This window comes from Protopterus annectens, chromosome 12.part0, assembly GCF_019279795.1.
Source record: "Protopterus annectens isolate FY-2018-M chromosome 12.part0, PAN1.0, whole genome shotgun sequence".
Classification (NCBI taxonomy): domain Eukaryota; kingdom Metazoa; phylum Chordata; order Ceratodontiformes; family Protopteridae; genus Protopterus; species Protopterus annectens.
Window position 1 is genome coordinate 514,844,943 of NC_056746.1, and position 19,377 is coordinate 514,864,319.

General features: G+C 40.6%; 1 protein-coding gene across 1 annotated transcript in view; it reads right to left on the bottom strand.

Moving 5' to 3' along the window:
• Positions 1-6,078: 6,078 nt before the first annotated feature.
• Positions 6,079-19,377, bottom strand: part of PEMT (phosphatidylethanolamine N-methyltransferase) — a 1,144,274-nt gene continuing 1,130,975 nt past the window's right edge. Inside the window, exon 5 of the mRNA XM_044088934.1 lies at positions 6,079-7,956. Coding sequence (XP_043944869.1) covers positions 7,902-7,956 — 55 coding nt within the window. The 3' untranslated portion in view covers positions 6,079-7,901. The remainder of the gene's footprint in view (positions 7,957-19,377) is intronic.

The following is a 19,377-nucleotide window of genomic DNA, read 5'->3' on the forward strand; positions in this document are numbered from 1 at the left end:
CTAAAACATATTGAGAGCACCTTCAAAATGACTGACAGGGGCAATAAAGAACATCCCTGTACCCACATTAAGATCCACTTCCAACTTGATGTACTGGCCTGCTGTGTATAAGACTTTCTAGTACTGTTATTAATATCTGTGATTTGAGCTGGGAAACATGACAGGAACAGATATTTGGAGGTCTGCATCAGAAAACAGGCCCCGAACTGGATCTGGCTGTGACTCCAGCTATGGAACACACCTTCAACTTGGACTGGGTTTTCTGTGCCAAATGAGGTCTATGAAAACTTGGTGGTTAAGAAGACACTAACACTTTAAATTCCATTAAAATCACACCCTTCTCAGTCACTACAGTAACTACATTGTGAGTTTCAATCATTTTTCCCTGAACTTTCTGGAAGCTAGTGTAGAGGATTATGGTTATGGGCTGTTTTCTGTACTCCATGGTTTAAATCCCTTATCCTCCATTTGCATACTGTGCGACTCTGAGCATGTCACTTAATCAGACAGTGCTTCTAGGCAGAATCTGAAAAAAAAAGATCCATGTGGATCAGTGACCCACCCTGGTTAACAAATAAATAAATAAAACTCTGAGAGAGATGTGTAAACTGTGTAAATGCAAGAATGCAAAGTGGTAATACCAGTGTTGTGGGACAGAGAGTGCATCCACTGTTATCGCTTTCTGTCTTGCTGAACTGAAAAGAAGAGAGGGAGGACTACATTCTTCTGGACGGCAAACACACTGATCACTGGACTGCCTCACTTCAAAAGACTCTGATCTGATCCTGCCTCTGAATCTGTGGCTTCAATAAAGGACTGAAGGAACACTTCAGAGTATGTGCCTGTTCATTTACTTCTCAGGGAATGCAAACCATTGAGAAAGTGATGCCCTTGTCCACTGTTCATAGTTATATGAGAACTGGCTCCCCTGTAAAGGGAGTTACACTTTGTATCCCCTTGCTTATAGAAATACTGTAAGATTGGTTGGTTGCCCTACCAGATGATGACGAACCGCAGAAACCACAAGTGATTTCTTCTCCACTTTAGAATCAGTAGAACTTCTCTCAGCTCCAAATGGATGAAGTGGTATCCTCTCTCTAGGATGCATCACACTCCCTGTTTCATGCAGAAACCTAGCTGAGCTTCACAGCCCATAAGCCCAGTCTACGTTATTAGATCCTGCTATAGGTTTGGCTGCAGAAAGGGAAGAACCACCATGGATTTGTTGGGAACTGCCAACTGCTCCAAGGCCTGGCAACAGAAGTCCAATCCCTAGAAACAGGTCTGTGATCACATGGTGGCTAAGAAGCCACTAACACTTTAAAGTCCACTGTAACATCCACATCCTCAGGAGGGCAAACATCACCATGAAGATCATGTCAGCAAACAAACCTAGAGAGACATAGCTGTTTGCTGGGAATGCCCCTTGCAAAAATGAGGGGATGTCCTCCACAGTCAGCCCAGTGCATGCTCCTCCATGGAACTTAGTCAAGTGCAAGTGAAGATAGGGACATAATCAGCAAACCTTAGACCACCCCTCCCAGTGACCCTTGCCCCAGTAATGGGGAATGAATGAGGTGACTGGCCAGGAGGGGGTTGATGACTGGTAGTGGGGGCAAAAAGTGCAAGAAACATTGTACTTATTCATGTAAAAAAATGTCTTCAAAATCTTCTGAGTCACGTTATGATCCAGAATGCAAGAGAACACCATACCTACTACCCAGTGGAGCAATCACTCTCTCTCATTCTCTCTTTCACACACACACACACACACACACACACACACACACACACACACACACACGTAGAGGAGTATGTGACTGAACACAGGAGTACCTCTGGGGACTAGCAAATGGCACCTGATCACCTGCTAGCCAAAGGCAACATAAGCTGGGTAAGAAGGCCTGAGCTGAAATTGTTGCAGGCTTCAGACCCTACTCCCTAACACTGCACTTCTTCACCAGCAACAAAAGCTCACAACGGGCATCAAATATATCTGTTTGATGTCTAATCTTGAAATGTAAATTCTAGTGTGGAATGTCCAAATGTAGCCTCCTCTGATGGGATCTTCTGGCCCTATAGGTTCTGGAGGTCATCTCAAAGGGATGTCTTTTGTCATGAGTGCTATCAGTATGGAACTAAATGACACAACAGACTACTCTTGTGGATGAGGCTGATTGACCATGGACTGCATCTAAACATCTGGACAAGATGGCACAACAGCTGTGGGCTATACTACACCACAGTGAGAACTGAGAATGTGTCTTCTAATCTAGACATCCTCCACTGCAACTGAGGACAGGTGGATGATCAGGCCTTCAACAGCATAAATTAATATTCATAGTGCGACAGCAGGCTAAACACTAAGTTCATCTCCAGGGGTCAATCTTCAATCTGCGCTCTAGTATTTGTACTTGTGGTGATGCTCTGCCTTATGCCCTGGGCTATGAGGGGGTCTATATTACATTATTGAATCCCGGTAACATCGAACACCAGAAGACCGACAGGTAAAGCACAAACTACGGTAACGGCGAATGTACAAAACCGTGAAACACCAAATGTCAAAGTGTGATGGTTGGCCCGTCTGCGGTATAGCTCCGTAAGGCAAGTGTGTGATAGTTACGGACCTTAGGGTTAGGGTGCGGGTTAAGGTAAGTGCATAGATAGGTAATGTATGCAAGTTTAGTGTAGGGTTAGAAGTAGGGTTTTGTTAACTGTATGTGTGTGGATTATTTGTTTTGTTTGGGTATATGTCTGTAGGCTAAGTGTGCGATAGTTACGGACCTTAGGGTTAGGGTGCGGGTTAAGGTAAGTGCATAGATAGTAATGTATGTAAGATTTAATGTAGTGTTAGAAGTAGGGTTTGGTTTGTGTATGTATGTGTTTTATTTATTATGTTTGGGTTTGTAGTATGTAGCACGCGGTGGTGTTGGCCAACTATGATGGTTCGTGATTTGAAAATTTGCGGTTTAGGGGATTCGACGTATTTGCATTTTGGGCTTTGTGTGTCAGTGTTGTGGTGTTCGATGTTAATGGGATTCAATAACGTAATACAGACCCCTATGAGGAGGACCCTTCTGCTGGTCTCCATACTAAGAGTTCCTGGACATCACACTTTTCCTGCTCATGAAGTATACCAAATAAAAATTATCTCTAATTTGCATTTGAGTAGCTGAGGTTGAACCATCTAGCACTTGTGATAGGATATGGATGGTTGAGCTTTGAGGGACTATGTCAAGAATCAGGAAACTGACTAGTGGAGTACTATGTCTACTAATTTTCAGTTGTTTGGTATTAAACATTTCTATAGAAAAAGAGATCAGCCTCCTTGCTGATAACCATAGATGCAGAAGAGGAGGAAGATGGAGAGAAGAGCTCATCTAAAGATATGGAAAGGCTAACTACATGGACAGAAAGCTGGCATTTGAAGTTCAATGCAAACAAATTAAAAAAATGTACTTAGGTCATAGGTCACATCAACCCACCCTGTGTGAAGCATCAGCTTGGGGTTAGTGAAAATGATGGAAATGGAGCAGGAAGTAGATCTGCAGTACTACTGTGCTACAGTAAGAACAGTGAGAGGGCAGTGGCAGCAGGAAACAAAATGCTAGGGTTAATACTGAGGGGACTAATTTCCAGATTTAAAGTTGTAACACTTAAACTCTACAAGGCCTTGGTCAGACCACATGTGGAGTACAGCTACAGCATGGTGATCTGGAGGATAACTAAGAAAAAGATCATCAAGCTGGCAGAGAGAATGCAGAAGAAATCTATCAGATAGATCCATGAGATGGAAGGAAAGGGATATAATCAGATGCTTGAGGAAGTAGAACTCTTCTCATCTGAGAACAGTAGAGAGAGATAGTGATACATGACACTGGTGCACAACACCATGTTATGGAGATGTGAAAGGACCATTCTGAACAGAAGGGCAGAAAGACTGGAATCGCTACTGGTAGAAGATTGTAGAGACTATTTTTATCTTGGATCTCTGAAAGTCCTTTTTCACAGAGAGGGCTGTTGATTATAGAATGGATGACAGAGACGGAATTGACAAATATTCAAGAGGACATGGGAGAGGTGGAAAAAGGTGAAGAGCGAACAAAGGGATGGAGGGCAGAATGAATGTTAAATGCTTTTAGAAGGGCTGACTAAATGGGATTATTGTCACATTTGGTTCTATGACGTACTGAATGTTATGCTAACTGAAGTTTCAACCATAATAAAAATAAAAAACAAAAAGAGTCAAAGCTTCATCCTGATGCAAAATTAAACAAAAAAGCTGTTTTCTGTAGAGGGGTCCTACATTCCACAATCTTCTGCTAAAACATATTAATTGCATTAACTGCACCATCACACAGCCATGCAGAAAAGAGAACAAACCACACAAATCGTATCACTGTCAGTGCTCTAATGGAAACCACACTGGCAGTAAAAGCACCAATCAGCAAGTTAAGAATCAGTGAAATTAAATCCATGAGTAGAAACCTCATCTGCAAATGACTAACTGACAACCAGGGTAACAGTCGCCTTCTGTCTTTATACAAATTTAATGCCTTACTTTTCAGTAAGACAGTGCAGGCAATCCTGGTGCTAACCTTGGCTGGGAATAAAACACAGTCCCTTAGTTTATTGCTGATATTTATGCATTGGAATGCAGGAAAGATTTATATATAAAATATGTGAATAACAAAAAGAAAAGAAAATGTTCTCTGGGAATGCAAACTGTTAGTTGATAGTGTGTTACTTCATGGTGTACATTGGTACGGGCTCTCCACTTTGGCATCCTTGAATGCGGGATATCACAGAAAAAAGAAAAAGTACTGAATTGTGATTGCTGAAGAAAATGTTCCTCAATGTTATATCTGAACATTTTCAGTATACATATTTAAGGTTTTAGCAGCCTTTTACGTTCATCTTTACTTCCAACAGAATGCTGTGTATCACTACCACCAACCTACTTCTTCTATAATGAGCCTCCTTTTGTAAGTGACATCAAAGTAGGAACTTGTGGGGGGTGACATGCAATCATTTTAGGCATATCATCTGTGGGGAGCAACTTTCTGAAATCCATCAACAAATGGCAGGAACCTTACTATTTTCTATTACCCAAGTTATAAATTTCCAGTCAATGAAAATGTAAGAAATGTGCCATAAAAATAATAAGGACTTTGGTCTGTTTTTTCAGATCAAGCTGAAGTTCTGCCAACAAGTCAGATATGAAAGACACATGGAAAGCAGTGCATACATGACAATGCAGATAAAACAACAGCAACTACATAACATATACAGATACATTAACTATCTGAGATCAAAATTCCAACAGTGCTTTGTTACGCCCCTGAAAAGTCAAACAAAAATGAAAACATTGGCATTTTGATAACACATATACCAGATTTAGGAAAGAATCAATTCTAACACCAACAGTATCCAACAGCGTCAACGCACACTGCAGGCTGCTCACAAAAAGTCTGACTGCAAAAGACCGTACGGACAAGGCACCAAATGGTTCCAAAAGTTTACTGCATCCACATTAGCACACTAAAATAGTTTTAGTGTGTTAATGTGGATGCAATAAACTTTTGGAACCACCTGGTGCCTTGTCGGTATGGTCTTTTGGAGTCAGACTTTTTGTGAGCTGCCTGTGGTGTGTTTTGACACTACTGGATACCACTGGTGTTTTGTTTGGTTTCTGGTTTGGTGGTTTTGTGTTAAAGCCTTAATTTTCCCAAAAGATGACCTACTACCTACCTACTGTGCCATACAATAAATACAATACACTGCTCACACTCCCCAATTGCTCTGAAGTTTAAGAATTGAGCATCTCATTTTGGGAAACTGCCTTCCATACCTTTTTAGCTATTTTTGCTTTAACAACTTGCCCTTTGTAGAATTACAGTGCATTCATTAAAAAAATATGGTTAAGCCTGTGCAAACTTATCTACAAGTTGTTTTCTGTGACCATTTATTTTATTTTATTACTTTCGACCAGTTAGTAGCCTGATCCATACTGGACCCATTTCAGCCACAGGCCACAGAGTTACTGTAGAAAAATGAAGAGGTATTAAACTAGAGCAGTGAAAGCAAAACAATTTATGAGGCTTGCTAACAACAGTACAACTGTACAACATTAATAACAAATACAACACCACAACACAGAGTTGATAAGTTTGAGCTAGAAATGCAGTTTAAGACTGTATCATACATTCACATGTGCAGTATAGCTATGGGGGAAATGGGGTAGTGGTATGAGTTCAAAGTGGCATTAGTTAGGTGTAAGAGAATGAGAATTTAGTGGAGGAAGTGTTAGTTATGGGGGTAGGTAAGAGGGTAACATAAGTGAAGAGGGGAGCAGTGACAGCTCATGGCAGGAGATAGGCAAAGAAAGGTGGGGAGGGGAGTAGTAAAAGGGGAAGTGGTAATGGAGGAAGATGGCTACTTAGTGGGAGGTGTATTAAGTGAACATGTACAAAGTTATAGTGTTTAACCTGCAGTTATACACATGGCTTTGAATAGTGCTAACATGTGAATGGGGGGGGGGGGTAGGTATGTGTGTTGTCAGGAGGGCTTATCTTATTGTGAGATGGGAGAGGCATGTGCAGGTGGCTCTGTTTCTAAGGTGGGTGAGTAGTTGTTCCCAGAGTATACTGTATATGAAGTGGTACAATATTTACAGTTAATTTGTTTAATCTGTTTTTCAGGTTTTCGCCCATTAGATGTGTGATGCTTTATAATGAGTCCTGTTACTAGCATGAGATTAAGCTTAGTTGAAAAGTACACGTCATTTCTGCATCCCAGTCAGACTTTAATAACTAATAAGCCAATGCTTTATCCAGCAAATGGACTCAGGAATAACGATATGTTTACAAGGGAGGGGAAAGACCCATTGCAGAGATGCTTACCTCTGCATTCCATTACTCAATATAACCAACTCCAAAAGGTGCACAAACTTCACAATAGAATTTAACTTGTGTATATTTTTGAGGCTTTTTGCTGAATTTGCCTTGCATAAACAGATTTTGCATAAAACAGACCCAGTCAAATGAAGAAATACCATGAGATGCTGCAGAACATACTGCTGGAAATATATGCGTGTTGGTGGACATAGGACCACCTTAATCCAAATCCAAAACCAGTGGCAATGAAGGACACACTATTATCCAGTCACTTGAAAATTAAGAATGTCATGTTTTGTGCTGCATCCCCCAACTACACACACCACTATTACAGCAACACAAAAGAAATCCAATGTAGCAGTGGGAAACAGTACATTTCTCTGTTCCAAATAATTATTGTTTGGACAATCTTGCTGTCTCAGTGAAACAGTTTACAGCTTCAGTGCTAACAAAGCACTTCCCTCAGTATTCACTGTAACTCATAAACACAGCAAGGTAGCTCTGGGATTAAGAGACACTTCATCTGATGTACTGACAAATGAAGGGAAAGGGAGATGAAAATGCAACCAGAAGACCTGCTCTTCCCAGTCTCAACATTCCTGACAGTATACAGGTAGGTACGTGACAATGTTCAGATGCCTAGAGCATTGACCAGACTTTGCAAACATTGCAAATCTCATGACAATGTGATAAAACACAATCAAGCTCCAGCGCAGCATATCAGCTTGAGAGTTTGAAATGGGTCAGGGTAGTTTATCTTGAGTTATTGATTTTCTGTTTTTTTTTTTTTTTTACTTCTGAAGGACATTTGTGACGACAAAATACAGGTCTGAAAGCCAAAGATTTTCTTCATTATTTCACACAACCATGGTATTCCCAAGTGTCAGTGTGCAGGACAGGACAGAAGTTCTCTTTCCCTGTGTTCTGAAAATTTAACTATTTTGCTTCATCTTCTTAGTGCAAATCACATGAAATGGACAGACAGTTTTATTTCTTCATCCAGTTTTATTTGTTCTTTTCTAGTTTCTCTTTCTCCTGGTATATCTCCTCAGTGAAAGGCCTGCAAACAAAGAAAAAAAAAACAGAACTGCCATAAACCATCACAAAAATTTCTGCAAACTGCCTCTGCCTGACACTACTAGTTTAAAATCAGTCTTTAATGTAAATATTTATTCTGTTTTACAATAATAGTTTCTAGTATATCATTAAATACCGATTGCTGAAATGAAGTAAAGTACATGCAAAGATAATGTAACAATTATATAATGTTTCCCTCATTACTTCCTTAATTTGATTTAACATAACTGGTACTCATAGCTCTCAGCCCCTTACTGCAAGAATTAGGCACAAAAAAAAAAAAAAAAAAATGAACGTTGGGCTGGCAGCTTAGCACCGTAAAATTCCACTGCCAATAATTAGAGGATTCCACTGTGGCGACCCCTAACCGGGAAAAGACGAAAGACATAGATAGATAGTGGACAAAGGCTGAAAGTCAGGGACAGATTTTAAATACTGTTCTTATATATCAAGGAAGTTGCTAGAATAACATTTTTTGCAGTAGCATGCATTTTCCGAAGAATTTGAAATTTGAGTCTCAAATGTCTTTCATTATTTAGTGACTAACTCACAATGATGTGCCAGAAAACCATAAATTTTATGAGGAACAAACTAAAAATAGGAGGTAAAATCAGGGACAGCCGAGAGATATGTTGGCATCTACCAAGTGCACATATGAGCATATGGTATATACAGTATATATGTGTGTGTGTGTTTGTGTGTATGTATGTATATATATATATATATATATATATATATATATATATATATATACAGAGAGAGAGAAAATGACCAATAATCAAAATGCAAAAGCGCTAAAGCAAAAAAAGCAGGCTGATGCCGGCATTTTGGACAATACACTCACAGAAAAATAAATAATGAAAATAAAAACTATCAAAAAAGGAAACCAATAATTCTTCTTCCAGTTGTACAACATAACCCTACTACCACATTCAGGCCATACACACACATACATACATACATATATATATATATATATATATATATATATATATATATATATATATGTGTGTGTTTGTGTACGATACACACACACACACACACACACACACACACACACATATATATATATATATATATATATATATATGTATACACACATATATTACATATATATACACACACACACACACACATATATATATATATATATATGTGTGTGTGTGTGTGTGTGTCTGTGTGTGTGAATATATATATATATATATATATATATATATATATATATATATAAAAACGCACACACACAAGAAAGCAAAAGGGCATATAGGACAAAACCAGCAGGCAAAACACATCACTAAAAAAAAAAACTGGAAGTTTGTTTGCCAAAGAAAAAAATATTTGTTGTTAGCTTTGGTCATATGAATATGACAATGAGAACTAAGTATTTGATCTAGCCAGATTCCTAAGTATTTGAAGTTATGGATAGTTTCAGTGCTTTTAGAATTAATACAGTAAATTTGCCAGATATGGGTGATCTTGGATAATTGCTTGTAATATCAAAAATCATGGATTTTTTCTTTTGCTATTTAGGATTAGGCTATGTTCTGTTAGCAACTGAGATATCTGAGTAAGTTGTTGTTCTAGGTCATATTTTATAGTGGAGTGAGAGGAATTAGTTGTATAAAGTACAGCTGAGTAAGTAAACTTACCATTAACAGTAGATGTTCAAACAGATCACTGTTGCAGTAGCATAAAGCTATAGGGGGTACTTCCTGCTACGGATCGGGCATCTGGTTTTGGGGTTTCTTCCTCACATACTGAATGTATACTCTACCATGAGAATGTGCTGGTACATCTGAAAAAAATCAGAGCTTTCTTGCTTCTAACTGAAGTAAGCTGTAACCTGAAAATATGACATGTCCTGATAAATTCAAATTTGCATTTTTATATCATTACAGAAATAGGAGAAGGGAACTCCAAACAAGCCAAGAAAAAGTAGCTAAGAACAAAAATAAGAAATGTGATGGAGGCAGGATGTTAGTACTACAACAGGGATCTATTCAAACATCTACTGTTATGGCAAGTTTACTTACACAGCTGTGCTATGTTCATCACTAGTCAATGCGGCAGTAACATAAAGGAATATGGGAGAATTACCAAAGCTTAGACAGAAAAGGTAGAGGATGCAGGACCAGAATACAGAAGACTATGGGGAACAGACCTGGCAAATCCTGTTCTGGCTCTGGGAAATGAATCAATTTTGTAGTGTTCAGAGAAGGTGTCTACTGAGGACCAAGTTGTTGTCTCTAGAATGCTTCTAAAGTTCATCCCTTTCCAAAAAAGCCTCAGAAGTAGCCATAGCTTTAGATCGACATGCCCTAATATTTGGGGGGATGGGCTTTTTCCATGGTGAGAATAGCAGAAATAAATAGCCTGGGATAACCATCTGGACTGAATGCTTAGAAAATGGTCAGAACAATAAATAAATCTGTCTTCTAGGTAAGGAGCTTTATAGTACTACTAGCTGAAGGTTCAAATGGAAGTAAAGTTAGTTTCTCCAAAAAATTCAGATCCCTTAATGGAGCCATCTGTTTCCTAGGTGGTTTAATAATGTAACACACCTTTAAGATGTGCTTCACCTGGAAATAAGAGGAAAGTAGAGATCTAATGACAGACAAGCTGAAATGACTCAAATGTAAACTTTGACAGAAGTGTAAGACAATCCAGAATCATGCAATTCACAGAGGTATTAGAGAAACAGTGGTGCCCTGCCTGGGATGGGTCCTGATATCTGGTATGGCACCTGTATGAAAATATTTTCCTTTTAGCTAAGTTCAGTTTTCTAGTACTAGGTTTTCTAGTCCCCTTTAATATCTGTTGCACATCCTCTGTAAAGAGGACTCTAAAACAGATAAAAAAATGGCCATTCAAACAGTTAGTTAGGTTTAGGGTCAAGATGTTGAGGTGGATGAGAGATCTCTTGTCCACTCTGTGGGGAATTTTTATATCCAAATCTGGCCAGGTGCATGAGAAGGGAGAACCAATGTTATATGGGTCAAAAGCGAGTTACCAGGAGAATCTTGGGAGACTCTTTCTTGATCTTTAGTAGAACTCTGGTAATCAAGGGAAAAGGGGAAGAAGACACAAAGTAATATTCCCACCCATGGGAAAGAAAAGGCATCTATTTTCCAGGCCTGTTTGCAAGGGGTCCTGCAACAACACCTCTGTAACTGTCTGTTGTGAATCAAGGCAAACAGATCTACTTGGGGAGCTCCCCACAGATGGACAATTTCCTGGAAGACCACTGGGTGTAATATCCATTCTGAGTGTCTGTTCTAGATCTTCTTAATGACTCGACTATAATGTTCTGCTCTGATGGGATGTAAGTTACCTGAAGTGAGAGACTGTGCCACTTCCCAAGCAATAAAGGCTAGTCTCCACAAGGGATAAGAACTGGTTCCACCTTGTTTATTATGTATCACACCACTCTGGTGTTTGTAATTACTAAAAGAGATCATGGAGCCCACAGCTGGTCCAAAGCTTTTAATGCATTTATCAGGGCCATCACTTCTTTGAGAATTATGTATTTCTTCCCAAAATGGTGATTACAAATCCCCTGAAAATGTATTCCTTTGGAAACAATCCCCTAGGCAAATCATGACACACATGTTGTTACAGACTGAGATGGAATGAGAGAGGAAAGAGGAAGAGTTGGATTTAGCTGAATCTAATTTTCCCAGCACAGGAAGCCTTTCTTGCCAAAACCTATAACTGGTTTAGAAAAGGACAAAAGATGCTTGTGTTAGTCGAAATGGAACTGAGGAACCACTGAATCATCCTCATATGAAGTCTTGCTAAAGGAACCATTAGGATAGTTGAAGCCACATGGCCTAGAATTCCGAGAAACTCCCTTGCTGTGGTCATGGATAAGTGAGACAGAAACTGTAAATATCTGGAGAAAGACAGGCCATCATGAAAGAAGTATCCAACAGGCTTCCCCAAAAAGATAACTTGTGAGAGGGAATTAAAGATTTCTTCAGGTTTAGATTGAAACCTAGTTTCTGAAAGAGGTTTAAAATGAAGAAAAGGGATGTCTGTGTGTCTTGAACTGTATCTGCTAAGATAAAGCAATCATCTAGGGAGGGCTAAAAAAGGATTTCCTAAAGTTTGAAAAATGCAACTACTGGAAGTAGGCATTTTGTAAATACCCTTGGAGAAAAGGAAAGTCTAAAAGGTAATAATGTAAACTGAAAATGTAATCCAGACAAAACAAAATCTTAAATAATGCCTAGAGTCTTTTGGAAATGAAACAGAATCATAAGCATCCTTGAGCTCTGAGGTTAATAAAAAGAACTGGGATAAAGTACAGTTGTGCAGAATCTTGCCATAACAGTAGATGTCCTTCTCTTCACTGTTGCAGTATTCATAAGCTAAGGGATCTCCTGCTAAGGACAGCCCAACTTCTGGTCAGTATACCAAAGCCTTTACTACTTTAATGGGCATCGAACATCATACCTATGCTCCTGGCACAAAGTATAGGGCATGAAGGTGACGTACAGATACAGACACTCAGAACTGGAAATGCCCCAGGATGAACAGAATGTCTCTACAGACAAGGAAAAGTATATGCATCCAGAAGGAGAAAAAGGAGAAGAGCCCCTTGGCAATTGGCTTAATGTCTGGTGTCATTCAAAGGGGATCCAGTGTTTGTCTGCCTGGGATGACATGCTTGACAAGCCACGCTGCTTCGCAAGGGACGGCTTGCACCTGTCACCCCTGGGATTCCGGATATTGGCTAAGGCTCTTGCCACCCCCATAGTGCCTTTTTTAGGCAAGGCTCAAATTCTAAACCTACCACCCTAGAAAACAAAAATGGGAAGAAACTGAGGGTAATGCTGCTCAATGCCAGAAGTCTAAATCTCAAAATGCACGCACTCGAGGCCCTTCTCAGTATGGAGAACATCGATGTCTGTGCTGTAACTGAAACCTGGTTCAAGGCTCCTGAGAGCACCCCGCACTATTAGGTTTTACCTCATATCATGCCCGCCCCAAAACCCGGACCACACCACAAAAGGAGGGTGTGTCCATATTCATAAAGGATACCCACACCTCCAGGTTGGTGGCAATGCACTAAGCTTCGGAAACCATCCAGGTGCAACTAACCATAGGCAAAACTGCTCTACAAATTGTAGCATGCTACAGGCCACCCTCTCAAACTCAGGAACCCCACACAGCCTTCCTGAAGACACTGGAGGGTATAAATGTATCTCCAAACACCATCATATTGGGTGACTTCAACTACCCGAATATAGACTGGGAACATTACTCAAGCCCTAACTTTCTAGCCCAACGGTTCCTGGAGTTCATAAATTCAAATGCCATGGAACAGCTAGTCACTGTTCCCATGAGAGGAGAAAATATACTAGATCTCATTGTCACAAACATGGGGACAAAATGCTCCACACTGGAAGTATATCCCTCATTGGTGAGATCTGATCATAAACTAATCTCACTGGAAATCCACATCCCGCCCCCACCCCAAACAAAAAAGACTATAGTGAAGAACTTCTCTAAAGCAAACTTCACACTACTCAAGACTGGTGTGGTATCCTTCAAGGCCCCTGAGCCAGTGGAAACCACAACCCAAGCTGCGGAAGCCCTTACAAATGCCTTCTATGAACACCTCCAGGACTGCATGGATCAGGCAATCCCAAATAAAACCAAGACTCTTTCCACAAAGGGCAAACGTCCAGTCTGGTGGACCCCAGCCATTAACAAACTTTACAATAAGAGGAGAAAGCTATTACATGATAGAACAAAATCCATAAAAGGGAAGTCACCCCTGATCATTATTAGTAAAAAATACGAGCACTCATAAAATCAACTAAGGCCAATTTTGAGAGAAAAATGCCATGGATTCAAAGGACAATCATAAGGCCTTTTTCAGCTATGTTAGGAACCTGGGTGGAAACTCCCAGATATGCTCAGAATTAGTCCAAAATGATACAAAAATCACTGAACCCACAGACATTGCCAACATACTGGCAGACAGGTTCAGTGCAAACTTCACCCCTCTCCCCTAAAGGAGAGATAACTATCCCAGCTGAGTGTAGCCTCCCGGACATCTCAAATGCGCAGGTGAAAGCTGCTCTCTCTAAAGCTAAAACACAGCATCAATGGGACCGGATGGTGTCCCCGGCTGTGTGCTACACGAGCTAAATGAGGAATTAAACCCGCACATAAGGCAGCTGTTTAATCTCAGCCTTACCACAGGATACGTGCCCAAGGAGTGGCGACGGCAACTGTGGTCCCACTCCACAAAGGCGGCGCCTCTACAGACCCTGGTAATTACCGCCCCATAAGCTTAACAAGTCTAGTCTGCAAAGCTATGGAGAGAATCATAATGGAGCTCATAAACAAAGATATAGGGGACTTGCAGACATTGGACCCGACCCAGTTTGGCTTTGTCAAGGGAAGATCATGCCTTTTGAACTTGGTCGACTTCTTCGAAACAGTCACCAAGGCCATTGATGAGGGAAAGGCAGTCCATACAGCCTACCTTGACCTTGCAAAGGCTTTCGACACAATACCCCACTCGGGTATTGTAGAAAAACTTACCAGCTTAAATGTAAACCCATATGTCACAAGATGGGTTGGCCCCCTATTGTTTGGCATCTACTTCTCAGAAGTACAGGCCAACATGGGAGGACTTTGGCTGACAAAGTTTGCAGACGACTGCAAACTGGGCGCCATAGTGGAAAGTGCATCGGACACGGATATCCTTCAGAAGGGACTCATGGAAACAGATAGCTGGTGCCAGAGCCATGGCCTGAAGTTAAACGCCAAAAAATGTATAGTCATACCCTTCGGGAAAAACAAGGTAACCCCAAGCTACCATATAGGTGGCAATCCACTAAGCACAGAAGAGGTTATCAGGGACCTGGGGACCCAGGTTGACAGTGGCCTTTCTTTGACACTCACATTGCTAAAGTGGTTAGAAAGACCTTCTACATTGCCCACCTGATCATGAAGGGATTCACATCCAGATCTAGTGAGGTCATTGTTCCCTGTACTCTTCACTTATCAGACCAATGATCGAGTACAATGCCCCATTCGGGATGTATCTCACCCGACATCTGCAGCAATTGGAGAGACCCCAAAAGTTCCTCACCAAAAGGATAAAGGGACTCCAAAATCTGTCATATGCTGCCAGATTGAAGAAACTCCAGCTCTATTCAGTCGCATACCGCCTGCTCAGAGGTGACATGTGCCTGACATACAAGGCCATGTCCAACCCGGAATTAATGGACATGCTCCACCTCAAAAATCCAAATCCACCAAAACCACTAGAGCAAGCGACTTAAACCTTAGCACGGATATAAATAGGACGTGCTGGAGGGATAGATTTATCACTCAGAGACTCCCTATGCTGTGGAATAAAATCCCGGTCCATGTGAGGCAGAGCACCTCGCTGACTCTGTTCAAGAGAAATCTAGACCTGTGGATGGGAGATCGTAGGTTTACCCCGGGAATCATCTCTGTGTCACTGCTGGACAGAGGCACAACAAACTAATGGGCACAGTATTTTTTCATATAAGGGGTGGCGTAAGCCACAAAAATTTGGGCTAGGCTTATAAATGCCTTAGGGCAGATAGCTTAGTATAAACCTATGAACCTATGAACCTATGAACCTAAGAAGGCAAGAAAAAATGGGCAAGAGCACAGGGGCAGAAGGGAAGGAGCGAATACTGCAACAGTGAAGAGAAGGGACATCTAATGTTATGGTAAGCTTCGACACAACTGTACTATACCCTTCCCTATCACTGCTGCAGTATTCATAACTTAAGGGAGAGTTTGAAAGCTCAAGAGGAAGCCTGGGAGGAGGACAGCATGGAAGAACCCTCCAGAAACCCATGCAGGATAGCCCTGGCAAAGCCAGCTCTGACCCTGGAAATAACATCCAACTTGTAATACTTAAGGAAAGTATGAATGCAGGACCAAGTAGCAGCCTCAAGGATGGAACTGTTATCCAGCCCCTTGAAAAAAGCACCACAGGAGACAACACCCCTAGTAGAATGAGCCTTTACTGACGAGGAAAGGCATTTACTATAAAAAGAATAACAAAAAGAAATGGCTTTAGAAGCCATGAATAATAATTTGCTTAGAAACAGCCAAACCCAAAGACCTGGGATGAAAGGAAACAAAAAACTGCTCAGATATGCAAACATCTTTAGTTTTATCCAAATAGCATTTGAGCTGTTTATGCAAATCCAATGTGTGAAGAACCTTTTCACTGGCAGACTGTGGAGAAGGAAAAAAGGAAGGAAGATGTATAGACTGATTAAGGGACCACCTTGGGCATAAAAGAAGGGTTAGTAGGAAGAGACATCTTGTCTCTGTGGGAAACTAAGAAAGGAGGAACAGCCATGAGAACCTGAAGTTGAGAAACTCTCCTAGCTGAAGTGACAGAGAAAAGAAGAACATTCTTCCAAGTACAATGTTGTAAGGAAGCTGAAGAAGCAGGCTCAAATGGAGCTTTTGTCAATTTCTCAAGTACAGAATTGAGGCCCCAGGAAGGCAGAATAGGCTTCCTGGGAGCCTGATATGAAGGATGAATTTAAGAAATTACTTGACCTCAAATCTAGAGGCCACAGAAGCAGTCAAGGGCAGACAAGCAGAAATTGCTAACAGATGAGCTTTAACTGAATAATATACTAAATCAGCATATTCTTCAGTTAAAGTTCATCTTTCAGCAATAACTGAAGAATATGCTAAACGAGCATGGAGCAGATAACACAAATAAAAGACAACCTCCAAAGACAGAGGATCTTGATGGTGAGAAAGGGACCAGATAGAAAATCATTTCTATTTGGACACATATATAATTTCTTGATGTTTGGGTTTCCTGGCCTCCTGCAGAAATCAAAGCACATCTTCAGAAAATGGGTGCCTGAAAGAGATCAAAACCCTATCCTCCAACAACGTCAGTTGAAGAGTGGACAAGTGAGGATGGATAAGAAATTCCCTTGTCTTTTGTGAGAGGATCCATCCAGTGAAGTAACTTGTGGTGATTGCTCCCAGCCAACTGAGAAAGAAGGAGGAACCAATGCTCTCTGGGTCAAAAGGGCATTAGCAAAATTCTGGGAGAGTCTGGCCTGACCTTGTGCAAGACTCATGGTAACAGAGGAAGGGGAGGGAAGGCATACAGGAACATCCCCTTCAAAGGAAAAGACAGGATGCCCACTTTCCAAGCCAGATGGCTTGGGACTCTGGAACAGACTAGAGGAATTGTCTGTTCAAAGAGGAGACAAAAAGATCTACCTGAGGAATACCACACCGATGGACAATGTACAGGGACATATCAATATGAGGCATCCATTTGTGAATTTGTGTGCTGGATCTGCTCAAAGAGTCTTCCATGAGATTGTGCTCTGAGGGAATGCAAACTGCCTGAAAAGTCACTTAATACTGGACAGCTAGATCCCAGACCTGAACAGCTAGTCTGCAAAGAAGATAGGACCTTTTGCCTCCTTGCTTGTTGACCTACCACATCACTGTGGTATTCTCTGTGAAAATTTGGAGGGGCCCAGGATAAAAAAAAAGGGAAAGAAAAACCTGAAGAGCTAGAAGCAGAGACCTCCTCTCCTTTACATTGATGTGGTTCAACCTTTGATGAAGAGACCAGAGACCCTGAACCTTGACAGAGTCGAAGGAGGCCGCCCATCTCCTGTCTGAGGTGTCTGTAAAGAGCTCTTGAATTGGGACTGGAACTTGGAAAGGAAGCCCTGGGTTGAGAGAAAGTTGATGAATCTACCACTGAAGCTTGAGCTTGAGATAGAGAATGAAGGGTACTGGGAGACCGGGGGTGACAATGTTGGAGCCACACTGACTTGAGGTACAACTGAAGCTTTCTCATGTGGAGCCTGGCCTCAGGGACCATGGGAATGGTGGAAGCCATGAACCCAAGGATCCTGAGAAATTCCCTGGCCTTGACTGAAGCCTAAGGAAGAAGAGACTGGAAAAAGGCAGTGAGAAACAGGGCCTTGGAGGCAGACACAGATGGCATCATGGGGATGGTCTGAAGCCTGCAACTGAGGAAAATATGATCTTGAAAAGGCATCAGAGCTGATTTCTGGAAGTTTATGATGACCCCAGACTCTGTAACAGCAAAATAGTATACTAGAGATCCTGAAGCAGAGTGTCAGGGGAAGAAGCCTGAATGAGCTGTTCATCCAGGTAGAGAAAGAGCTGAACTTTCTCATCCTGCAAAAGGCAATGACACAAAAGACGCATTTGGTGAATACCCTTGGGGCAGTAGAGAGGCCAAATGGCAAAATGCAAGGAAGAAATAGAGAAATGTAAAAATTTCCTGAAAAGGGGATGGATGGGGATATAAAGGTAAGGCATCCTTGAGATCACCATGGTGTCCCTGAAGTCTCAAAACAACCCACTAAACAAGGGTCCAAAAACAAAACAGTGTAAGAAACTTCTCTGTGTAGAAGATTTTCAGTCCATATATCTCTAGTTAATCACCGTATATTAATCACATCAGACAACAGTAGAATTTTTGCGGAATTTAAACCTAGACCATAACAGAAAAATGCTAAAAAATGTGAAACTAATTGTACATTTTATATATTTATAACAGCAAGGTCATTAAGACCAGTGCAGGGGGTGACTGTAACACTACAAAAGTAATTTACAGGGCACAGTGCAATGAATGTGATGCATTCTATGTGGGCAAGACTGTAAATAAACTCAAGCGTAGGATTTAATATCAGAAATCCACTCTGGATATAAAAATAATGCACTAGCCAAACACCTTTCTCTTCATAAAAGACACACAGGTTTTAAGTTCCTGATCCTGGATCACATAAGACATGGGTGATCTTGAAGGAGACATCTCGAATATTCTGGAGAAACATGAACTAATGTTGCAATTAAAGCTAGACTCTTTTAGGAAGCCTGGACTAAACTACTACTGTTCAATTAAAAGTGTACTGGAACTAAGAAATTTGCCACATTGTTTACATGACTAATTTTATTTTATTTTATTCTACCAGTTGGTTTTAAATACCATTTTAAATCAGTTGTAATTTGTGTATATTTTGTTTCCATCATCATACATTTTTCTTACTATTTTTTTCTTTTTCTGGTTCTCTTTTTTCCACTTTATTCAAAATGATGTGTAATAACAATACTAATTATACAATAATATTTTTATAGATAGTTTTTAGGGTTCTTGTACACAGACCTGAAGAAGTCTAGAAGGACAAAAGCGATATTTGTTAACAATAGGTTATGAAAATAGAATATGATTTTTACAATTGATTTTTTACATGCAAAGTGTATATGTATATATTTATATATATTTTTTGATTGCCAAATAGACTAAGGTTAATATATTTCCAGCCATGTAGTATACTGTCTTGAATAAAATCACAGACTTAATAAGCTACTTAAT